This window comes from Notolabrus celidotus, chromosome 17, assembly GCF_009762535.1.
Source record: "Notolabrus celidotus isolate fNotCel1 chromosome 17, fNotCel1.pri, whole genome shotgun sequence".
In the NCBI taxonomy this organism is placed as follows: domain Eukaryota; kingdom Metazoa; phylum Chordata; class Actinopteri; order Labriformes; family Labridae; genus Notolabrus; species Notolabrus celidotus.
Genome location: NC_048288.1, coordinates 2,183,868 through 2,210,081, shown reverse-complemented (window position 1 = coordinate 2,210,081; position 26,214 = coordinate 2,183,868). Strand labels below are relative to the sequence as shown.

Genomic DNA, 26,214 nt, shown 5'->3' with positions numbered 1-26,214 from the left:
GAAGTGTCAGTCAGTGAAATTAACAAACTGCCTCATTGGAGAAAGACTTCTCTCTGATCCAGCTTCAGCTGACTTGTTTGGGGAGGTGGACTGGTTCTGCTGCTGAGGTTTGATCTTAATATTTGGTTGTTTATGATGAATACAATTTTGTTTAGCAGATGCTTTGATAAAGTTAATTTAAAAATGAAGATTAATGATGACTTTTTGAATTCAGGTGATGAGTGTCCCTTCATTCCTGTCAGTGAGCATGTCAGCCAACATGTTTCTGATTGTCCTCTTTGTGCCAGGTGAGCTGTTTATTCACTCACTTTCATTTAAAGCTGTTTATTATTTACAGTTTGAACTTCATGGAAACAAAGCAGAAAGAGGGGTGCAGAGAAGTTTCTTCTTCCACATGTTCATGTCCTGACTGCAAAATGAAATGATTTCTACTGATGTTGTTAACAGGACTGGGAGAAAGAGCAGCATTTAACATACTACCTCTTAGTTTATCAGAAATACAAACTCTATGCTTTTATTTTACACAACATGATATTAACCAGGAATCTGGTTTACAGGGGCTCGGACTCAGTGCCCTGCATGGTCAGGTCTCTTCATCACTTCACCTCAGAGGATGGAGGCTCTGAATGGATCTTGTTTGCTGATCCCGTGTAACTTCAGCTCTAAATATGAACATCAGTTTGTCAGCACAAGAGAAACATTTGGACTGTGGTTCAAAGAAAACCAAATTACATACAATCCAAGAAATGTGGTTTTTGACAGTAGTGGAGCAGTTCTCAAATATCCAATCAACATAACTGGAGACCTGAAGGAGAAAAACTGCACCACTCTGTTCTCCAACGTAGATGCAACATTTAAAGGCATTTACTACTTCAGGATCATGAACTGGCCATTCAGGGCAACAGCTATATGTGATCCTCTGAACATAACAGTGAGAGGTAAGATCATTTTGTTGTCTTTCCCTCAGACTGTGACTTTATTGTGACAGAAGTGAGATCAATTTATGCTTTGTGTGAGCAAGACACTGTTTAACTTTAACGGGACAGGAAGGGTTAAAGTAAGTGACAGGCAGAGAGAGGAGAGAGAGGGAGAGATAGGATCCCGGCAGTCTAAGCCTATAGCAGCATAACTAAGAGCTGGTCCAAGCCTGATCCAGCTCTAACTATAAGCTTTCTCAAAAAGGAAAGTTTGAAGCCTACTCTTAAAAGTAGAGAGGGTGTCTGCCTCCTGGACCCTGACTGGTAGATGATTCCAAAGGAGAGGGGCCTGATAACTGAAGGTTCTACCTCCCATACTACTTTTAGAGACTTAAGGTACGACCAGCAGGCCTGCATGTTTGGAGCGTAGTGTTCTAGAGGTGTAATAGGGCACTATGAGCTCTTTAAGATACGAAGGTGTCTGATCATTAAGGGCTTTGTAGGTCAGAAGAAGGATTTTAAATTCTGGTCTAGATTTTATGGGGAGTCAGTGTAGAGAAGCTAGCAAGTGAAAAAAGGCTGACCTTGAAATTTGCTGAATGTGGGAGTTAAAGGACATATATTATTAGAATAAGTCTCTCTAAGAACAACTAATTTTTTTTCTTAGTTTAGCAGTAAGACATTTCTGGTCATCCAGGTCTTTATATCTTTAAGACAAGCTTCTGATTTAGATAACTGATTGGTTTCTTCTGGCTTCACTGATAAATAGAGCTGAGTGGCATCAGCATAACAATGAAAATGAATTGAGTGTTTCCTCATGATGCTACCTAGAGGAAGCATATATAAGGTGCTTCCTCATGATGCTACCTAGAGGAAGCATATATAAGGTGCTTCCTCATGATGTTACGTAGAGGAAGCATATATAAGGTGAAAAGAATTGGTCCTAGCACTGATCCTTGTGGAACTCCCTGACTAACCCTGGCTCACTGAGGACTTTTCATTAATGTGAACTGAGATCGATCTGTCAGGTACGATTTCAACCAAGCTACAGCAGTTCCTGTAATGCCAATGAGTCGCTCTAATCTCTGTAACAGGATTTGATGGTCAATCGTATCGAATGCAGCGCTAAGATCTAATAAAACAAGTACGGAGAGAAGACCACTGTCTGAGGCCATTAGTAGATCATTGGTTACTTTTAACAGTGCAGTCTCTGTGCTATGGTGGGCTCTAAACCCCGACTGAAAGTCCTCAAACAAACTGTTGCTCTTAAGAAAGTCCCAGAGCTGAACTGACACCACTTTCTCCAGGATTTTAGAGATAAAGGGGAGGTTAGATATCGGTCTATAGTTAGATAAGGAGCCTGAATCAAGAGTGGGCTTTTTAAGGAGAGGTTTAATTACAGCTACTTTAAATGATTGAGGTACATAGCCTGTCAGTAAAGACATATTAATCATACTGAGTAAAGAAGTGCTAACAGTGGAAGGACTTCTTTTAGCAGCTTAGTTGGGATTGGGTCTAAAAGACAGGTCGATGGTTTAGCTGAAGAAACTGTTGAAACCAGTTCAGGAAGGTCAATAGGTGAAAAACAGCCTAGGTATACATCTGGCTTTAACGCTGTTTCAATGATCCCGCTGTTGGTAAAGGGTCCTACACTAGTTAAAGGTAAGAGGTTACTAATTTGATCTCTAATCTTTAAGATTTGATCATTAAAGAAGCTCATAAAGTCATCGCTGCTGTGGGCTAAAGGAATACATGGCTCAGTGGAGCTATGACTGTCTGTCAGCCTGGCTACAGTGCTGAAGAGGAACCTAGGGTTGTTTTTATTCTCTTCTATTAGAGAGGAGTAATAGGCAGCTCGAGCATGCTGCAGGGCCTTCCTATATTTATTAAGACTATCTTTCCAAAGTGAGCAGGTTTCAGTTGTTTTATTGGAGCGCCATAATCTTTCTAGTTTTCTAGAAGTTTAATGTAAAATAAGGTTTAAAGCATCCAGTATCATTCATGAAGAAGCAGAAAACACATGTTTTAATGTTGATGAATGTATTTACATTTAAATACTTAGTTTGTTCTCAGAATGTTTGTTTCTATGAAAAATCTTAACTCACAGATTCTCCTCGGAGCCCCAGAATAGAGATCTCAGGAGACCTGAAGGAGGAGGAGTCTGTCACTATAACCTGCTCAGCTCTCACTCCCTGTCCACACTCTCCTCCTAAACTCACCTGGAGTCTCCAAAGAGACTCTCTCAACAACATGGAGGAAAACACAGATGGAACCTTTACAACTCAAATCCAGGAGAGCATCACTCTGTCAGAGCACCATGATGGATACAACATCACCTGTTCTGCCACATATCCTGTGAATGAAGGCAGAGATGTGAGGACAGCAGAGGAGACAAAGACTCTCAGTGTTTCATGTGAGACAATCAGAGTTTGATATTGACTCCTGGCAGAATATGATGATTTATGGGATGTCAGTTTATCTTTGTTTTTTCCTCAGATGCTCCTAAAAACACCTCAGTGTCCATCAGTCCATCAGATTTGGTGTCAGCAGGTACCCTGGTTAACCTGACCTGCTCCAGCAGAGCCAAGCCTCCTGTCAGCAGGTTCACCTGGTTCAGGATCAGCAACAACAGACCTGTGAACGTATCTGAGGGAGAGTCTTACAGCCTTAATGTGACTGAAGGAGGAGTTTATTACTGCGTGGCCACAAGTCATCTTGGTAATGGAACTTCAGAGAAGATAAATCTGACTCTTAAAGATGAAGGTGATCACCACAGTCACTTCTCCTAAAGTTGGACTTCCTCTTTATCCACTTCTCTGTTGCTCTATGACAGAGCTCTCTGTCTGTTGCTGCACCATGCAGATCACTTTCCTGTCTTTACATCAGCAGTGTTTTATGGCAACATGAAATCTTACTCTTACCCTCATGCTTTATATTGGTCTGTTGTTCCCATCAGGCCTCTCCAGTATTTCTCTAATATGGAAAGCAGTGGTTGGAGGTATCTTTGGGATCATTGTGTTCACCTGTCTGCTTCTCTTAGTTTGGTAAGTATCAAATAAATAATGACTCATACTCTGGCACTGATATTAAAGTTGATAATTCAAACACATGACAAATAGTCTTTGAGCAGGTACTTCATCAAACCTCAAAGTCTGACTAACCTAACAATCTCTCATGTCTCACAGGCGTTTCAAATCTAAAGGTCCAAGTCCACAACAGACTCAGGTAGGAAAATACAAAACTTTAGCTGTCAGTTATGAGTGGTAGACATTTGTTCACAGTCCTCTACAACAGGGGTTCCCAAAGTGTGGGTCGGGACCTCCTGGAGGGCCGCGAGACATAAATGAGGGGTTGTGAGATGTCCTCCAGCATGTTTTTTTTTTTTAAAGTTATCTAAAAATAGTACATTTTACACATCATAGTAAAAAAAAAATATAGACGAAAATAGTGGCTAAATTTGAGATAAAACCGTTTTCTGTCTTTCTTTGTTGCCAGATGACTCCTAAGTTTAGGGTTAGTGAACAGTTAATTACCTAAAGCATCAGTAGCAGCAGGTTAGTTCATAGCAGCACTGGAAACACAGACACATGCTCATATAGGTAGGGTCATTTTCTGCAGACCAGCTAAATGAAGCCACATTAAATCACTTTGAGGGACAGTGGGGGCTGTGAGTCTTTGGCACCTATATTTTAGGGGTCAAGGGCCGAAAAGTTTGGGAACCCCTGCTCTACAGTGATGCTTATATTAGAGCAGTCCCTGTTCTGAGATAGCTCTCATTTCATCCAGCAGAAGGTTCCCCTCACCCCTCTTTGTGATTTATTGTTATTCAGATTCAAACAGGGGACCGGATGTCTGCTGAAGAACCTGCGGTAAAAACAGAGGAAGAAGAAGAACAACACATCCATTATGGAGAGATAGACTTCTCCAAACTGAGACATGAACCATCCTCTGACTCAGTGCAGGACAGAGGACAGCAGCAGGACACAGTGTACGCACAGGTCAAAGTGTCTGAGACAACAAACAACCAAACACAGAGTGCTGACAGCACAGAGGGTCTCTATGCAGAAGTAAAGAAAAGAACTGAACCAAGCGGAGGGGTGACACCCGATACATGAGGGACACAAAGTTTGAGGAAGTTACCAGGGACAAAAATATGAAATGGATAAGGAACTTACTGTAATTATACCTTAGATACACGAGTAACTCTTTATAACTTCATTGATGAGAAAATAATCACACATAACTTTCATGATAAAGAACTCTGAATAAAAGTGTTGATCTAAAGAGTTGATGAACAGAGTATAAGTCCACTTCACAGAGTTACTTTTCACTGAGGGAACTTTAAGTCTGTATTTGGCTCATGTTAGTCTGCGGATGAGTCTTTATTTGAGGTCTTTTTGAAAAGCTAGTTGATTATTAACACAGTAACACTAAGTTGGCTTCTGCTATGTGTAAACCCCATTCAATGTTTTAATACAAATGTTTCTATTGTTAGACAAAAAACAAGTATCATCAATCAGTCAATAAATCTTTATTCGTATAGCCCCAATTTAACTGTGGACTGTTTTTTTTTTAATATACTACTATCTCTACACTTCTGACCACTCCAACCACTTTAACTTTACACGTCACATTCACACATTCACACACTGATCCAATCCAATCCACTTTATTTATACAGCACATTTTAAAAAACAATCAAGTTTTGCAAAGTGCTTCACAGTGAGGTAAAATAAAACACACATAAAACGCTGTAAGAGAATAAAATAGAATAAGATAAAAGAATCATCATAAAACACATATAACAGTTTTTAAACAATTGTAGAAAAAAAAAAGGAAATAAATAATAAAAAAACAAAATAAAAACACTGATGGCAGAGACTGCTGTGCAAAGAGCCCATCAGCATTAACCAATCCCACTCACACACTGCTGGAAGAGCCACAGAGGGCAGTTCAGGGTCAAGTGTCTCACTTCTTGACATATTTCATTACTCAATTCACTTCTCTGTACTTGAGCACTAACAGGAGCCGATCTCTAAACAAGTGTAAAGTTGTTCAGAAAATGTAACGTCTTACAAGAGATAACTTAATTTTACCTCCTGGGAGTGAACAAGCAGTATTGAAAGTAACAAAAAAATTGCCCTCCTCTGTACCTGCTGATAGACCTCTTCTGTACCTGCTGATAGACCTCCTCTGTACCTGCTGACAGACCTCCTCTGTACCTGCTGACAGACCTCCTCTGTACCTGCTGATAGATCTCCTCTGTACCTGCTGATAGATCTCCTCTGTACCTGCTGATAGACCTCCTCTGTACCTGCTGACAGACCTCCTCTGTACCTGCTGATAGATCTCCTCTGTACCTGCTGATAGACCTCTTCTGTACCTGCTGATAGACCTCTTCTGTACCTCCTAAAAGACCTCCTCTGTACCTGCTGATAGACCTCCTCTGTACCTGCTGACAGACCTCCTCTGTACCTGCTGATAGATCTCCTCTGTACCTGCTGATAGACCTCTTCTGTACCTGCTGATAGACCTCCTCTGTACCTGCTGATAGACCTCTTCTGTACCTGCTGAGAGACCTCCTCTGTACCTGCTGATAGACCTCCTCTGTACCTGCTGATAGACCTCTTCTGTACCTGCTGATAGACCTCCTCTGTACCTGCTGATAGACCTCCTCTGTACCTGCTGATAGACCTCCTCTGCCTTTTGGATCGTGCATTCTTAGGGCCTTAGCTCTGTTAGTGCAAGGACCTAAATGTATTCCATATATTATTATATTATCTGTGTGAGGACTAAAACATGCTTTTATTGGTGTCAAATGTAGGCGGGGCAAATTTGCAGAGAGGCACCCCCTAGCGTCAGTTGCAAGACCAGCCCCTCAGGGCACTCTCTCCGAGAAAGATGAGTTTTTGTACTTGCATCCAGCTTCCCGTGACAGAGGCTGTTTTCGAGACCGCCTGCTACATACTACATTCGGATTTAGTATGCAGTATGTACTTCATACTGCATACTACGTACTGAGTTTGAAGAGTCTGTAGTATGACTGTTCTGTTGGATCTGTTTTGCAGTATGCTGAGCCAGGCGTTGCTGGATTTCTGCTTTCGGAAAATTAAAGAAGTGGTTTATATGGAATTTAATAATTTTCACAGCACCTAAAAACTGAGTGCCCCCGTCATATACGGAAAAAAAGAAGCGCAACATTAGCGCTGTGCATTGTGAGAAACAGTATGTGAGGCAGACTTGTCTTCTGCATACTGAGAAATGTTCCTGAATCAGTACACATCCAGGTAGTTTTGTCATACTGCAGATTTTGCTCTTGTTCACATACTACATACAGGATTTTGGCCAAATCAGTACTTACTGCTAGTATAGTAGGAGGTTTCAAAACAGCAATAGAAAAAAGTCTCTTGATGATGTGGTGAAAGGTCCACAGGAAGTGATAAGCTCTCAAAGTTGGGTGTTTTGCCACGTGACAGGAAGTAGTTTTTTTTCAGTCTGATGCTGCAAATTTGATTTTGAGATTATGTCTCGCCATAAAATTTCAAAATGTTATGGCTCCGCCATACATTGACATATCTGCACAAAAACCCTTGTGTTCGTGAGGTCTAGTCTGTATACATCCATCTTTATACATTTTTCTAAATCAACAACACCACCAACTGGCATCAGGAAGTTACTGCTTCCACAAAACTACTGTGAACTTCTACCTGGTTTGACAAATTCCCCCCCAAAATATTTTCGCTCATCCCAAGACTTTTCCCTGACACCTCTGCCAAGCACAGAAGCCTAAGGCCAAAGACTGTCTAAAGAGCAAATTCTTGAACACCATCAAACAGGAGGCAGTTCTTGAAAGCACCTAAAATACTTGTAGAGTCACCAAATGTGGTACACAGGATCCCAGGGGAGCAATAGGAACGTTTTGTTGAAGATATAATCTTTTACTTAGCCTGTGTAGGAAAATCAATTGGCATGATTGCAGCAGCTTGTTGAAGTTTGACATCTGAAAGGCATGGACTCTTTTGAGCCATTTGCTGGTGTTATACTTGAAATGATTTCTGTAACAGGCAGGATCCAATTCACTAAAAAAATTGTAAAGAGTGAGGGCACCAGAATTTTTTTTAAAGATTCTGTAGAAGAACTCAACAGGTGTGGCTTTGGCAGCTTAACAAAAAATGGTGTCCTATCATCTAGCAGGAAATGATTGCAACTGAAACAAACAAGGTCAGAACTGCCTCAAATTTGACATATCACATAAACAGTCAAATTTGAATCTCTTCCTGCAAACATCTTTGTGTCATTGCTGCATTTTTGTCAAAGTCACACCAGGGTGTAATAGGTTAGAAGCCTTGCTTGACATGATTCAAAGGGTGAAAAGGAATTAAACTGGGTGCATCCCATGTCTCCCAAGGTGCATCAATGCATCCGCCACTCGTGTTTTCTACATCTTAGTCACTACCACCAGAGATGCATGAACATAAGGACATGAAGCGAAGGAGAGACAGAAGAGAAAAGTGGCTTCAAGGAACATGACACATGTGCTACACTTGAAGCCACATTATGATGAAAGTGTTCACTGAACACTGCTGGATCAAATATCTGGCAGCTTCTCTCTCTCTCTCTCTCTCTCTCTCTCTCTCTCTTTGTGTGTGTGTGTGTGTGTGTGTGTGTGTGTGTGTGTTACCTGTTAACCACCTGCACAAAAGAACACATTTTTTGTGTCATGTTCAGAATCTAATAGAACATTTTTAACCAATAATAAAGTGTAATTATTCAGTAATTCATTATGAATTATTTGCAGATTTATTTAGTATGTGTCTAATTATGACATCAGTATATTATAAACACAGGTAGCCTCATTTTAGGATCTCTAAGGAGTTTGAAATTATTTATTAAGATAAACATCTCAGGGCAAAAAAATAATCATGTTACAAACCTGCTGCTCATTAGAGATCAGCCTAATATGTAAATAACACAAAACTAAAATTATATCCAATGCTTAACTGATTGTGTCTCAGACCTCTGCATTCATCAGTGTATAGAGCCTGAGGCACACTGTATTACTCTATATATCAACCAAAATGAACTGAAAATAGTCACAGAGTCTGTCTGTGGGGATCAAGCACCATGGACAGCTCCCTGTCTGCACATGGTGCTATAGAACAGCAGCAGCACCATGGACAGGTCCTTGGTCATCATGATGGTTAAACCAAGCGGCAAACTCCGGTCTCAAACGATGAAGCCAATGCAGAAGTGCTATAAACTGCAGTACATCGAGAATCTGCTTGAGGCTGGCTGCAGAAACACCGGAAACTACATAGATATGAATGGGAAAAAGACGATCTTTGCAGCATTAATAAACATGTTTACAGCCTGGTTCAAAAAACGGCTTGGCCCTATGAAGCTAATCTCTCTAATGGCACACACTGTACGGGGGGTGAATTTTTTTCTAACGTGACGGTTCAGAAGATGTTAAGATTACGAGTTTTGCCCAAATAAGGACATGACTGACGTGACTCCCGGTCAGAAACACACAGCCATTGGCTAAGGGGCTCACACTACGTCACACTCTGCCTGGTTGAGTTCCACATTATCAATATGGCTACTGCCGTTGATTGGCTTCAAAACAGCTCTCAGGAACAGATGGGTGACATCACGGATACTACGTACATATTTTATAGTCTATGGGTTAAACACATCAGCAGCACCATGGACTGCTCCCTGCGCCACGCCCTAACGTGCATGAAAGTGTGAGGGCCCGTTCAATGCTGCTTGCAGCTTTAATTATTCACCTCGTGGCTTCCTTTGCTTTAAGCAGGTCATGTTGCATGGTTAAAATACTGACTATTATTATTATTATTGTTATAATGATTTTATTTATCTCACAATGTTTCACTCCTGTTATCTTTGATATGTTGGTCATAAATGATCAGCCCACTCACTCACTGTCAGAAGATACACTCTGAATCAGTATTAAACAGGAAGCTACATTATCACAGGTCATAACTAACACTAGCTAGTGAGCTAGAGGACTGAACTACCAAGAGAAGGTTAATATCTTTAGCTGCTGTAGTCGTATTCTCCACCTCAGAGTCCATCAGGTCATCAGGTTTGGTGTCAGTAAAAACAATATGAGTAAACAATAATCAGAGAAAGAACTAAAGCTTGGGGCCCATTGTTTGCACTATGTATAGAGCCCTTAGCTGGACGTATAAGGAACAATAAGAGAGTTAAAGGTCTCCCTATAGAGGAAGAAGAACACACACTTGAAACAGTGAGCATCAAACACAGCATGTAAGATGGAGTGCTTGGTGGTATCCAAATAACTAACAAACTTAGTCAGTGTGTTAGCTGGTTAGCTCGTTATAAACTAAGTTACTTACCAACTAAGTACTCAGTTTGTAAGCTAACTAAGGTGAGGAAGTACTCAACTAACTAACTAACTAACTGACTGACTGACTGACTGGCTAACTAACTAACTAACTAACTAACTAACGAACTAACTAACTGACTGACTGACTGACTGACTGACTGACTGACTGACTAACTAACTAACTAACTAACTGACTGACTGACTGACTGACTGACTGACTAACTAACTACCTAGCTAACTGACTGACTGAATGACCGACTGACCGACTGACCGACTGACCGACCGACCGACCGACTGACTACCTAGCTAGCTAGCTGACTGACTGACTGACTGACTGACTAACTACCTAGCTAACTAACTAGCTAGCTAGTTAACTAACTAACGAACTAACTAACTAACTAACTAACTAACTAACTAACTAACCACCCACCCAACCAACTAACTAAGAGCTCTGAGCTTCAACCATCAAAATGGGAGCTTATCCTGCTGGAGAGGTCCCGGATCCAGAACCCCTGTCCAGCGGAGGCCATGCTCGACAGTGGAACCAGGGCATCGACAGGAGGGTGTCAGCATGATGCACTAGCCGGGAACCCAAGATCTCCGTCTGACACACACTCGGTCTCAACCCGGGAACTCCAGGTTCTGCAGGGAGAGGAGCTCCCACGACTCCCTGATGGAGTGTGGACTGACTGTGATCGCTCACACGGGTCATATTTATAACCTCAGTTGGAAAACTTTATTATATCAAAAATCACGTCATTGCTGGAAGGGTGCCCCGACTGGGGACTCCATTGTCCCACTGGGGGACTTCAATGCTCATGTGGGCAATGACAGCGTGACCTGGAGGGGCGTTTTTGGGATGAACGGCCTGCCTGATCTGAACTCGAGCGATGTTCAGTAACTGGTTTTCTGTTAAGTATCTTGGGGTCTTGTTCACGAGTGAGGGGATGAGGGAGCGCAAGATTGACAGACGGATCGGGGCGGTGTCTGCAGTGATGTGGATGCTGTACCGGTCTGTTGAGTTGAAGAGGGAGCTGAGCCAGAAGGCAGAGCTCTCAATTTACCGGTCAATCTACGTTCCAACCCTCACCTATGGTCACGAGCTGTGGGTAGTGACCGAAAGAACAAGATCGCGAATACAAGCGGCCGAAATGAGCTTTCTCCGCAGGGTGTCTGGGCTCAGCCTTAGAGAGAGGGTCAAGAGCTCAGACGTCCGGGAGAGGCTCAAAGTAGAGCCGCTGCTGCTCCAGATCCAGAGGAGCCAGATGAGGTGGTTCGGGCATGCCGTCTGGGAGGAGACCACGGGGAAGACCCAGGACACGCTGGCGAGATTATATCTGTCAGCTGGCCTGGGAACGCCTTGGTATCCTCCCAGAAGAGCTGGTGGAAGTGGCCGGGGAGAGGAATGTCTGGGCTTCGCTGCTGAGACTGCTGCCCCCGCGACCCGGACCCGGATAAGTGGAAGAAGATGGTATGGTATGGTAATTAAGACTGATTTGGATGTAAAGATTCAGAAGGTGGAGCAGCAGACTGTTGGAGGGATTTTTGCTGAGCTGTGTCTTGGTGTGTAGACACAGATACGTCTGTTGAATTCACACAAAACACCTTGTTTGATTCCGATAGCTCAACCCATGTCCTGTCACCAAACGCTGAATCACTGCCACGCTTTGTGCTCACAGCACACTTTATATACAGGTATATGTTTACAGTTCATTGGACCACTGAGCCTCTGTGTTGACATTGTAAATAAAAACACAGACAGGACTCAGACCAACAGATGAACTGACTGGATGAAAATGTTCTGTTGAGAAACTGAAATAAATTACACTTTGTTTAATCTCTTAAAGGTTGTGTGTCTTTGTAAATCAAAACTCGTCTCCAACAAAGAACGTGTGAATGATGTTTCATTGATTGTTATATTCATGTTTATCTGAGACAGCTGTGTCATGGTGTAATAACAACATCATGGTGTAATAACTACATCATGGTGTAATAACTACATCATGGTGTTAGAACTACATCATGGTGTAACAGCTACATCATGGTGTAATAACTACATCATGGTGTAATAACTATATCATGGTGTTAGAACTACATCATGGTGTAACAGCTACATCATGGTGTAATAACTGTATCATGGTGTAATAACTACATCATGGTGTTGTAACTACATCATGGTGTAATAACTACATCATGGTGTAATAACTACATCATGGTGTAATAACTACATCATGGTGTTATAACTACATCATGGTGTAATAACTGTATCATGGTGTAATAACTACATCATGGTGTTATAACTACATCATGGTGTAATAACTACATCATGGTGTTATAACTACATCATGGTGTAATAACTACATCATGGTGTAATAACTACATCATGGTCCGTTGGCCCGTTTACAGCATCAGTACACATTCAGGCAGAACAACAGACCACCTCTCTCTAACCTGCACATTTAATGCCTGACCAAAAATATATGTGCCTGGTCCTACAACCTCTACTGTAGTCTGTGTGTACCCGTCTATTCTCCTACAGCTGAGACTGCTCATCTACAGAGGTATTGATTAACTATAAGCTTCTGAGGAAATACAGAAAATAAGCCCTTCAGTGCTTCCAAACATGCAGACAGGAATGTTGTGTTCACTCTGATTTGATCAGAGACGTCAGAAAATGGAGAGTTGGATCCATGCCGCATATTCTCTATCATCAATTGAACAATATTCAGCATAATATTAAAAATGCCAAGCCTCTGGATAATTGACTGTGTATGCTCAAGAGTAACATAAATAAACATAAATAGGACTGGCTCCGGGCCAGGTTCAGCAGCTGGATTCACACAGACCAAACAGCTGTTGGTCTAAAGACCTCTTTTTGTTTCATTGGAAGCCTCTGACCTCAGTGTTGATAAAAGCTGATTTTAATAGAATTCCCTTTAGAGTCATATTCACCTCCATCCTCATCATCATCATCATGAGAAATATTCAAAGTGCTCTGCACCACGTCCCAGCTGCATAGTGTTCTGTATCGTCCAGTTTCCAGCCACAGAAGACGCTTCAGCTAAACTCAAACTCCCCAAGAAGTTAAAGAAACTAAGTCTAGAGTATGTACAAGGCATTAACACATCTCCACCCCGTCCTGCAGAAACAGTCTGAACTGTGGTCCATTCCTCTGTGGAGAGACAGACGGGAGAGACGGAGCTCTGGTTAAAAACATTCTACACTTGTGAGGACAAACTACAGGATGGTCTTCTCACAGACGGACACACAGGAGGACTGCTTGAAGCATGGTATGCTGGTGTGTCACATGGTGGTGGACGTCTGCTGTGTGGTAAGGATGGAAAGTGAAGACTTCCCTTATTGTGATGAAGACCTCCACACGCCGAAGAAGCAGGAAACAAAGAGTGATGACAGAAAATAAAAGCTCAACCCAACCGCCTGCGCTTGGAATGATATGAAGATGATATGTTAGGAAGCTTACTGTGTGTCTAACAAAACCCAGAGAATGACGAAAACATTAGACTAATAATAAAACAACACAAATTCAAAGCAGTTCAGCACCACGGATAGCGACCGCATCATTCTGACACCCACTTTAACTTTTTCATATAATGAGAGCACAGTAGGTCACTGTATCAACAGATATAAAGTTTAGTAAAATTGGCACAGCGGCCCACATGTTCACATACAAACAAAACATCAATATGAAGTACTCGGCCTACTCACCACTGTTTGAAGGAGCCTTAAGCTCCGAGGACTTGTCCACGATGCGCTGTATGTCCATTTTCTTGTCTCTGTCATTCTCAATGGACAACATGGCAAGGGGTTTTTCAATTATTTTAACTTGGAGAAGGTGCAACGGTGACGGGAAGAGTCAAAAATAAGGGAGGTCGGTGCAAACCTCACTCAATGCAGAAGTTACTGCTGGAGGTTTGACAATGAGCATTTTTGCCAGATCTGCAACAGACTTTTGCTTTGGTATCAGGTCCCTGAAAGAGGTTCTAAAAGAAAGCATCTGGGGGCGATGTCCCGACTGTAGTGCTCAGTAAGCCGCCAGGCGGCTTGGTGTAACTCCTCATCTCGTGCTTGCAGCAGTGTGTTGGGGTGAATTGCCTCAAACATGTTCACAGTTTCATTCACATTTCATTTCACCACATCAGCTGGTGAATCTTTGGGACAGTTGCTGGATGATGATGTCAAGACAGGCATTAAAAATGTTCACCTGAAAGTTGCTCTCTGGGACAGTGAGGCGACGGTCTTCATCCAAGTGACGACTAACTTTTCTGGCCCTGGTTGTTTCAAACTGCGATTGACTTCCCAATGTAGTAGCTAGAGCAAGAGTGGCAGACTAAGCCTCATCAAATCGCTCTCTAAACTCCATCAAAACACTGATTGCATTTTGGAGTCGAAGTAGATGCATTTATTTCATCTGCAGATCTTCCGTTTTGTCTCACAGCATTCACATTTTCACAGATGGTCTCCTAAATTACGTTTCTTCTGACAACGCTGAGATGTCTCAGTTGGAGTTCACGGATGTGTTTATTTTCCTCCTCCACAAAGATCTCCAACTCCATGACTTCAAACTTCATTTTTTGTTTACGGCCACTCTGCTCTCTCAAACTCTCCATGGTGACAGCCGATAGCACACGCAAAATCCTCATTTAAGGGCAGTCCGCACCACTTTTGCACTTGTTATCAATTGCTCATGCAATCACAGTAGATCACCTGCAACACGCCCAGAAATAGCACGTGCAACAATTCAACTGAAACAAGTTAAAGTTTTTTAGTTTTTATTCTTCCCCCTAAAAGATTTTTTAAACATTTCAGTTGAATTGTTCACGTTATAGGTCACATTAAAGGTGGAAACAGTTCTGACATGATTTATCTTGGTCTCATTTTTTTACATCACAAAACCTGGCATTTTAACAGGGGGGTGGAGACTTCTGATATCCACTGTAAACCTGTAAGATCATAGCAAAGGGTTAAAGAACCAGTGTCCATATTTAAAATGTGGGGTTAGTTTGGTGCAACATGGAAGTCTTTCAGAATGCTCTTAATTTATCATGATAGCATTTTAGAATAGAATACAACACGTCTAAAGATGGGATACTCTGTATATCAGTGAGAGTGAAATAAAAAGGCTGCTCATTTTAAAGTGTTAAAGCTCTCTGCCTGTTAGTGGTGAATAAAGGGATGACAGGCATGTTAGGTTAGAGGAGGAGAGAGGTCAAAGGAAGCAACAAAGAGCAGTGTGGGAAGAACTCTTGATGTGGCTCGGCTCTTTGGTCTGGAGTTCACTTGCCTTTAAAAAAGTCTGACACATAGAGACACCATGACTGAGCTTGAGACACAACTTCAGTTCATTACACTGGACACCAGGGGGCACCAATCACTGTTCAATGGATACAACAGTTCAGACTTTATCTACAACATGAGAAGGACACTTTAACAGTCTGTATGAAGACAAACCTTAGAGTCTGTTATATGCTCCATTCATTACTGCATCAGGGATGAATTAGATCTTTAAATGTTGATTTAACTCAAGTGTTTTGTGTGATTTGTATTTTTGTTTAAAAGATAGATTCCATGTCTGACATCTTTTCACTCTCACATCACTTTACACTAAATCTTAAAAGTGGTATCCTCACAATAAAAAACTTTCCTTTGCATATTTCTCCACACTATCTTCACCTAAAAAAACATGATAGATTTTCTATCATCTTTAAAGTGCAGCCTTTTAAACATCATTCTTTGGATAAGCTTTTTCTCAACCTTATCTTGATTTGGCATGAAGGGGAATGATGAACTTCTAGAAAACCTTTAGATCGGGACCTCCATCTCTCTTTCCTGACAGTTCTCCAAGAGACTGCTGCTCAGAAAAGTATTTTCCTTTAGTGTACATGGAAGAGACAGAACCCATATTTAAATAACAGACAACAGTACAAAGAACACATATTTAAATAACAGACAACAGTACAAAGAACACATATTTAAATAACAGATAACAGTACAAAGAGACCATAATAGAATCAGAGACAATGCTGCCATCTAGAGGCTGTAAAACCAAAGGTCACACCTTCTGAAGACAAGGATTTAACATTCATATTTCTCTGTGTAATCCAGATCAAAACCAGTTCCTCCCTGATGTTATAGACTCTTTGTCTTCACCTGAATGTCAGATATTTTTCTTTGGATTTTTAATTTGTAAGTTTTCATCAGATGTAGTCATCAGGTTTTTTATAGACTGGTTAACCACAGTTTGACACCTCTCAGCAGAAACAGGAAAACACTGCTCTCCTTCTGCGCGCTCCTCTGGCCAAATACAGCTGCAGAGTTCACACCTATCTGCAGAGAACAGGAGTGCACAGGCTTTAATCTGTGACCCACAAGCAAGACACCATCATGTTACCTCATTCAGCACAACATCATATCTGTGCTGATACTTATTGAACTAAAAGGTTAAAGATTTGAACTTAGGTTTTCCTTTTGCTGTAAACCAAGTTCCCTTTACTTCTCTGACAGTGGAAGGTTAACAGTAAGGCTGGTTGAACATGAGTCTGGTCCTGCTGGAGGTTTCTGCCTGTTAAAGGAAGTTTGTCCTTGCCACTGTAACTTGCTAAATGCTGCAAAGTGCTCTGCTCATGGTGGATTAAGATGAGATCAGACTGAGTCCTGTCTGTAAGACGGGACTGGATCTTATCCTGTCTTGATGTTGGGTCTTTGTTAATAATAGAACATAGAGTACGGTCTAGACCTGCTCTGTTTGGAAAGAGTCTGAGGAGAACATTTGTTGCGATTTGGTGCTATATAAAGATTGATTGATTGATTGATTGATTGATTGATTGATTGATTGATTGATTGATTGATTGATTGATTGATTGATTGAATGACTGGTTGATTGATTGATTGGTTGTTTGGTTGATTGGTTGATTGATTGAACTTTGCATTACTGTGCTATGATACAGCTCTGAAAACAACCAGCCAGTTCATCAGTAACTTGGGGAGGGTGTTGATGATTATATTCTGGACATCTGTTGAGTCAGCAGTTTTCTCAATGACTGTGGTTGCATGTTCTGAGCTACACTGAGAGATGCATGGTGAAATAGAATTAAGAAAACTCAAAATGAAATATTCTAATATTTTCAGATGCTTGTTTTTTTTCAGTGCACCATAATTACCAAAAATAAAATATAAAAAAAACATTTCAAGTTTCTGTAATGAGTTTAGAACATATACTACATTTTCACTGTCTTTAATAACAGATTCATAATTCATAATTCATATATTTCAACTCTTCTGAATTATTTGCATGAATGAAGCGCAAATAATTTGCACAATCGAACCATTCGTGTCACCTAATTTGCGCCATTTGCTCCAGCAGACCACTACTCACGTCTATTTGCGTCTTTACATTGACTTTACATGTAATTCATTTGCACAAAGGATTTTATTTGATGTGAACGCCCCATTAAGCAGTCCCTCCAGGAAGTTGCGATTTCGCGATCGCAAGTATCAACGCAAATTCAACCAATCAGCGCGATTTTTCCGCGGCCTTGCAATTTTGTACAATAATCGCAACTTTCCCGCAAATTTGACCAATTACCTCAATCTCAGCCCCTGTACGTCATCGGTTTCATCATCAATTTCACTTCTTGGAGCATAAACATAAGTCCTCACTTGATCGGCACTTTTCAACAACAAAACACGCACAGAGAACGGGTGAAGAGAGGGGACAGCAGGCAGGACAAGTGACCATGACAACGTTGTTATTTATAGATACTAGAGTTCTTATCTGAGGGGCTCAGTGTTAGCTTGGTCTCTACCTGCAGCAGGTGTGCTTTATGAACCAGCTCTCCTCACCTCCATGCATCTGTCTCACCTTCATTGATGATCTTTACCCCCGGTGTGTGTTAGTGACAAAGACACAACCGGGGGACGTCTGTTTAATATTTGATGTTTGACGTTGTTGCTGCCATTACCATAAAAATCTCCAGTCTACAGCTTGATTTAATCCAGTTTGGTGAAACATCAGACACATTAAAGGTGACATATCATGCAAAATTGACTTTTTAAACGTTCTTTACCTGAAATATGTTTCCCTGGCATGTCTACAAACCCCCCGAGAATGAAAAAAATCCATTCTGCCCCTGTTCTGATTTCTCCACCTTTCTGTAAATGTGTGTGAAACGAGCCGTTTCAGACTTCCGTGTTTTTGTTACGTAACAACAATATCCGGTCTGTCACGGAGTCAGAGCTCGGAGCTTGTTCAGCCCATAGACTGTATAAAATAATACTGAATCCCTCCTCCGTTTTTCATTCCCTGCACAAATGTGTGCTAACAAGGAGCTTAGGAGGGAGGCATGCTAGTTGTAGGCTGTCTGAATAAACACAAAGGTCGGTTTCACTCCCCACGTCTGCAGATTTGAAGATCTAGTGGATGATTTTTATTTGTCAGGGATAAGTGCTAGCGCTAATTAGCATAGCCACAAAGCTACATGTTCATAGCTGTAGCTGTAGCTGTAGCTGTGTACCAAGACACACGTCGACATACTGACAAATAAAACAACAAGAAACACTAAATCTGTGACCAATCCTTCAGAAAGGTCCTGCTGCCTTTCTGGCAGAGGTCGGTTTTACTCCCCACGTCTGCAGATTTGAAGATCTAGGGGATGATTTTTATTTATCATGGATAAGTGCTAGCGCTAGTTAGCATAGCCACATAGCTACATGTTCGTAGCTGTGTACCAAGACACACGTCTACATACTGATAAATAAAACAACAAGAAACACTAAATCTGTGACCAATCCTTCGGAATGGTCCTGCTACAGGCACCTCTCCGTCAGGATCAGATTCTGGATCAGATTCAGAGGGTTGAAGTAACGTGATCTCTGAGCAGCCGTGTATATTCAGCCAACATGTAAACATTAGATCAACGTGCTGGAGAGCCGAGGCACATCCACACTTCCTGAGGGGGCGTGGTCAGAGGGAAAACAGAGTGTTCTGAGGACTGCTGAAGAAGAGGGATTTTCAGGCAGACCAAAATCTGATTTCAAAGTGTTTTTTTGAGTAATAAACTTTAAAGACATGTTTTGGGGACCTCTTAGACCAATATATATTGATGAAAAAAGCGTGATATGTCACCTTTAAGTAAGTTTGGATCAACTCCTCCTCATCAAAGATGCAGATGCATTTCAGAGTGCCGTGAACTGACTGCATCAGTCGCTGCGAGGTGCATTCAGGGACCGTCGTAAATGTGCAATACAGTCCTTTCATGGCATTTTTCTGTGAAACAAGAGAATCAAAATACAATCACAGTGGTCACATCAAGAATGTTTTCTAAAAACAACTGTAATTTAGCATATTTACTTGCCCCTGAGATGTTATTGGGGGGAATAAAGCAAAAAAAATTGCAACTTTCACCGCAATTTTTTCAAAAAGCTGTCGCGAAATCAGGCTTTTTGGGCCGCAACAATCACAAAAAGATCCCACGAAATCCTGGAGGGACTGAGTAGAGATATAGAGACATTGATTTCAAAGATTAAAGTTCCTCTTCTTAAAAACTTCACAGTGGTTAGGTTGATGAAGTGAACAGTTATCCACAGATCCAGGGAGCAGGTCTGTCCGTCTGTGAACATGATGATTGCTAACTTCTTCCTGAGTGTCCTTTTTGTGTCAGGTGAGCTTTTTCTCTCAGTTCATGTTGATTTCACTTGAATCATTTACATCTGGACTCCAAAGTCAATCTTTAAATCTTTTGATGTCATGATCAGTTTGTTCATTGATCTTATAGGAGCTCACACTGCTAGTCCTGAGAAGGCAGAAGACGGTGCAGGCACTGAGTGGATCTTGTTTGCAGATCCCGTGTAACTTTACAGCTACATCAGGTGAAGAGATTGACAGCACAGGGAACATCTCCGGAGTGTGGATTAAAAATGACTCCAGATTTGCCTTCAATCCAGACAATGTGGTTTTCAACAGCAGCCGAAGAATTAACAGCTACACCATGAATCTGACTGGAAACCTGAGGGAGAAAAACTGCACCACTCTGTTTTCAAATGTCCTCACAAGTTACACAGACACGTACTTCTTCAGAATAGAGAGCAGCACATTCAGTGCAACAGCTTCTTGTGATCCTCTACACATCACAGTTAAAGGTAAGAGAGTCTTTTTATACATGTTCATAATGTTGGTGCAGCTTTCTCTCTGTCAGCAAGGACCAAACTGATGAAATCAAAGATTCTCCTACAGTGAATCATACTTTTGTGTTCTATTTGACTAATGAAGCTGATCCTGAGTCTGTTTCTAACTCACAGATTCTCCTCCGAGCCCCAGAATAGAGATCTCAGGAGACCTGAAGGAGGAGGAGTCTGTCACTATAACCTGCTCAGCTCTCACTCCCTGTCCACACTCTCCTCCTAAACTCACCTGGAGTCTCCAAAGAGACTCTCTCAACAACATGGAGGAAAACACAGATGGAACCTTTACAACTCAATTCCAGGAGAGCATCACTCTGTCAGAGCACCATGATGGATACAACATCACCTGTTCTGCCACATATCCTGTGAATGAAGGCAGAGATGTGAGGACAGCAGAGGAGACAAAGACTCTCAGTGTTTCATGTGAGACAACCAGAGTTTGATATTGACTCCTGGCAGAATATGATGATTTATGGGATGTCAGTTTATCTTTCTTTGTTCCTCAGATGCTCCTAAACACACCTCAGTGTCCATCAGTCCATCAGGTTTGGTGTCAGCAGGTACCCTGGTTAACCTGACCTGCTCCAGCAGAGCCAAGCCTCCTGTCAGCAGGTTCACCTGGTTCAGGATCAGCAACAACAGACCTGTGATGGTATCTGAAGGAGAGTCTTACAGCCTTAATGTGACTGAAGGAGGAGTTTATTACTGCATGGCCACAAGTCATCTTGGTAATCAGACGTCTTCAAGGATTCATTTGAGTACTTCAGGTAAATACAGAACTGTACTGAACCTTATTATATAAGTCAACCCAGTACTCCACTCTCACCTGTGTGTGTGTGTGTGTGTGTGTGTGTGTGTGTGTGTGTGTGTGTGTGTGTGTGTGTGTGTGTGTGTGTGTGTGTGTTAATTAAATGTGTATGTATGTATTTAATTGTTCCTTAGTAATGGCCTCCTGTTAATAACTCACATTATCTGTTCTTGTTTATATAAAATAGTCCTCTGAAAGTAAAACACTAACATGTAAAGATAAAGGAACAAAGAGTATATTACAGTGCATGATGTTTCAGACACATAACATTATAAAGCATGCTGTGTTGTTACAGTTCATTCACAGTTCGGGGTTGGTGTCTACATCACAGTCAAGGTCCTTGGAATAGTTCTTCTCTACAGTACAATCGTCATCTTTGAGTGGTGAGACAAACTTTCAGTGAAATGATCTTTAGCAGCCAAACACTTCCTGTCTCTTTACAGTGTTCTTTAAACATCAATGTTCAACCTTTTCTTTTTCTTCTTCCTCCTTTTCTTTCAGTTGCTTTTGGTTCAAATGCTGCAACAAATCAGTCAAGGTGAGCCTCTCCATGAGGACAGCTTCATGGTGATGTTAAAATAAAGTTTGACTCCTGATCTCTCATGAGCTGTGATTTACTGAGATCAGCTCAAAGTGCTGCTGCTGTTTGTCTTTCTGACACCACTCTGTCTGTGTTTCCATCTCTCAGGAAGGTGTACGCTGACACTGTCAACAGAGCGTTTGAGATTCAAGCTTCATGAAGGAGAAGAGGATGATGTTGACCTCAGTATCATTTTGACCCAATATAGAATATAGCTGTATTTCTTTGTCCTGTAATTCTTACATATTTAATGGTGTTAGCTTGCAGCAGGTTGATCAGAGAGAATCAGGAGGAAATAGGACGCATGTTTTCGTCCATCATAACTGAATGATAATATTGTGCAGCTTCACCTTTACATGGTGTAGAAGTGTGCTGGTTTATGGATGTGTTTGTGTCCTCATGTTTGTTTCTCTAAGTGATGTTTTCTTTGTGAATGAAACTGTTTGTTGATGAATGATGTGAGACGAGAGATGAAGAAGAAACGGAAGAACTTTGACTCCAACAAAGTCAACCTTTGAGTGTTTGAATGTGTTATTTGAAGTTTTCACCAAAGCCTGTTTTCTTTATTCAATAAATCAAAAGAATGTTGAACTTAATACGCTCATTTTCTTTGATTGGCTCTTTCTACAGCTTCTTTAGAAACACACCTGCTATAGGTGACTCTCCTTGTTTCACATCATCTAAAGCTTGTAAAGATGCAGGACAGGAAAAGCAGTCTGCAACATGTTTCCTACTTTCCCCTGAATGCATCTGGATTCATTCATGTGTCATCCAATCAGGGCTTCACTCCTTCATACTGTAATCAAGCTGTCATAGAACCTCTACATGTTCTAACACATGTTCACAAACAGGACTCAGTCAGCACTGTGGAGCAAACTTTGAGGTAAAGTCACATTCAGTGAAAGACACATGAGAGGAACAAACTGCAGCCTCTGTGTGTGTGTGTGTGTGTGTGTGTGTGTGTGTGTGTGTGTGTGTGTGTGTGTGTGTGTGTGTGTGTGTGTGTGTGTGTGTGTTCTTCAAAGTGTATTCAGGGAGAAGATATCTCTGTAGGGGTGTTTGGTTTGCATTCCTCTGTGTTGAAGGATGAAGTGAATTTAGTGAAAGAGAAGAGGTTCGAGGTGAGCTGACCATGTTCTGAGCAAAGCTTAGAGAGAGAGAACTTTATGAACAGAGAGGAAGACGTTCATTTCCTCAGTATGTTCATGTTATATATGTCATACATGAAGCTTATAGGTTTGTAATGAATACACTGAGTAATGTACAAACTTGATATTAATATAAAAACATTGAAAATAAAGTCAACTTTAATGAACTTAAGATGCACCTAAAGCTTGGAGCGTCCATATCTCATCATGTACTTCAAATGAGCAGCTAATGAGCTCTAACTACTCAATAAACTGGTTTCAATGGGCCAAAGACTCTGCTATGCACACTGTATTCTGACACTTTTGTAATGTTTGTGATTAAATTCCTTTATTTCAGGAGATGTTTAAACACAATATGTGGAAATGTTGAACCAATAAATGCAGATGAGATTATTACGTATTTTTAGGAGCCCAGGTTTTTATTACTCTGCAATGAATAAATATCTTCAAGACAAAAACTTTGTCACTGTTCATTGTTTATTAAAGTACAAAAGAAAATGTGGAACACAAGATAAGTCTGAATATTAGTACACAATAGGTCAATGAGATTTAAAAAGCCTTGTCAAACATTGGAGCATATTAAGATACACACATTTGAAATGAAAGTCTAGTCATACCCTAGTAATGTGACTGCAGAGCTGCCTCTGCTGTCAAACTCACTGTAATGTCAAACTCATGTTTCCATCTCAACACAAACAAACTGTGTGCCTGTTTTTCCCTCACCAGCCAGCAGAGGGCCAACAACAACCATGTGTTTTAGTGAATGGAGGAAGACTAGATGTGGTGGAACAATTCAAGCATTTGGCTTTAGTTTGTAATCCAAAGGAACACATTAAACACATCTTTAATATTATTATGTTTAACCTCTCAAATTTCAGCCCTACAAGACCTTTCCTCACTTCACAGTCAGCTAAAGATTATATGCACACAATGTCACACACACAACAGCCAGTACGTTAAACCCCTCAGGTCTCTCTTCAAGAGGACAGGCAACATTTAGGACAGGAAACCTCTTCATTTCCATCAATACAACATAGTAAGCAAGTAGAGTATTTCAAACATTAAAGCTGGGGTTGGTAATCAGATTTAGATCCACTTTTTGTTATACTGGTTAAAATGATCTTTATGTCCTGATGGTAATCAATACATAATGTGTTCTTTAAAAAGAACAAAAAAAACTGCTATCTACAGCCGGAGTAAACCTGGGAAAACACCAACCAATCACTGTTTTTTGGGTGCCAAAATTTTAAACCATTCAAATCCCGTCCTGCCGTTCTGCCCGCCTCCTGTGCGTACATTTCCCCGGCGTGCACTCCTCTGAGTCCCCGTCTCCTGCCTCTGCTTCCCCTGACTCTACTGACTGCCCCTCTCGCTCGACCTCGGGCCTGTCCCCTCTGACCTGATGAGGTGCTTTACTCAGGACTGTAGTCCGGATCAGAGACGCTGTAGGGATGACGAGCCGATTGGTGAACACGTTGATCTTTAATAACCGGTCACTGTCGGCCGTGATCACGCCAACCAACAAAACAACAATCAATGTTTGAATGAATGAAGAACTTCTCCTCTTGTCTCTCCTCTCTCCTGCTCACACACTCTACACCTCTCCTGATGCCTTCACTGACTGTCAACACTGTAGGAATTAAGAACATCTACACTGAACACGTTTAACAAACAGTAGATCTGTTACAGTATTATATATGTGTTATAACTCTTCTCCTGATATAGTGTCGCCGGATAATGCTAGCATGACAGTTGTGAGTACTAACAGCAGCCATGTTTGTTTGTGTTTTTAACTTTCATGATAATGTTTTGGTGAGGACCAGTTTTGATAAAGGTCACGATCATATGGTCGCAAGTCAGCGGCGCTCGTGCATGTGAGTGGGGGGGGGTGGGGGGTCGTTTTGGAGGAGCTCCGAGGGGAGGGGGGAGGGGTTAGACGGAGTCATGAGGAAAAGCTACATTCAAATTCATGCTGGTTTTCCGAGACTACCAACCCTAGCTTTAACAACTTTCAAACGTTTGAAGATATTTGTTTTGTTTTGAAAGTTTGAAATGGGCTTGTCCCCCCATCATTGAACAAGTGTATTCAGAAACAACACAATGTGATAAATACCAGAGCAGAAACTAGAGGAGACTGTGATGTACTAAATTCAGTCAGATGGTAGTGTCTGTTAGAGGCACACAGTCCTGGAACAAATTACTTCAACCATGTATTTATTTTCTACATAGCTTATTTTGTCTTCTGAACATACTTTTATTATCATCATTTTCATTGTAATTTTATTTATAGCTTATTAATTACTTTCTTCTATTCATATTATTTATTTATAGGAGCAACTTTAATGACTGAATTTCCCCCCGGGATAAATAAAGTATTTCTGAGATCACGAGCCCGGAACCCGAGATCTCCATCTGACACACACAGTCTCAACCCGAACCAGGTTCTGCAGGGAGAAGAGCTCTCCACGACTCCCAGAGCAAGTGTGGACTGACTATGATTAGTGATGTGCGGATCGATACTGAAATATCGATACTTCCGATACCAGATCTTTATGCTCTAAAATGGATTCTCAAATCAACATATGGATACTTTTGGTACTTCAGTCATTTGAGGCGATGTCTATCATTAACAGGAACACAGTGGAAAGTAACTAAACCATTGAGATCTTGTCTAAATGATACGCGGTTGGTGGGAACTACTAGTTCTAGTTCTTAAAAATTAAACAATAATTTATTTTAATGGTTTTATTGTTTTACTTATTTCATGTTTTTGTTTTTAAAACACCATTTTCACATATTTTGTATGATTGTGTCCTCGGTTCGGTTTCTCTGTTGAATTAGCTCGGCTATATTATAAATGAGGTCGCTACCTCCATATACTTACGAGTTTAAAATCAATAAATAAATAAATGACTCAAAAATACACAACTTTTTTCAGATTTACCAGACACATTCGGTATTGGATCGGTATCGCCGATACCAGCCTGAATTTTACTCAGTATCGGATCGGAAAGGAAATCGGTGGTATTGAACATCACTACCTGTGATAGCTCACATAGGTCCTATTTAAGACATTGGTTGGAAAACTGTATGACATTTCTGACACATGCAGGTCTATGGAAGGAATTCATCAACACAAACACACACAGACGATAACACGTCACAGGGCAGGGTCTGGAACACATGACCCAGTT

General features: G+C 41.1%; 2 protein-coding genes across 2 annotated transcripts; both read left to right on the top strand.

Annotated features, from left to right (window-relative positions):
• The first annotated feature begins 217 nt into the window (after positions 1–217).
• On the top strand, positions 218–5,455 carry LOC117828766 (sialic acid-binding Ig-like lectin 12). The gene is made up of 7 exons (XM_034706077.1): positions 218–287; positions 558–938; positions 3,025–3,330; positions 3,414–3,680; positions 3,874–3,961; positions 4,103–4,142; positions 4,748–5,455. Exons 1-7 carry the CDS (start codon positions 218–220, stop codon positions 5,030–5,032), a joined length of 1,437 nt encoding a protein of 478 aa, XP_034561968.1. The 3' UTR covers positions 5,033–5,455.
• Positions 5,456–20,102: 14,647 nt separating this feature from the next.
• LOC117829317 (vascular cell adhesion protein 1-like) lies at positions 20,103–22,423 on the top strand (the record flags this gene model as incomplete). Its single annotated transcript, XM_034706943.1, has 6 exons — positions 20,103–20,442; positions 20,602–20,907; positions 20,991–21,251; positions 21,588–21,675; positions 21,794–21,830; positions 21,981–22,423. Coding segments are annotated over 6 exons (1,047 nt in total), but the record flags the coding sequence as incomplete, so codon positions are not given.
• Between the last annotated feature and the right edge of the window lie 3,791 nt (positions 22,424–26,214).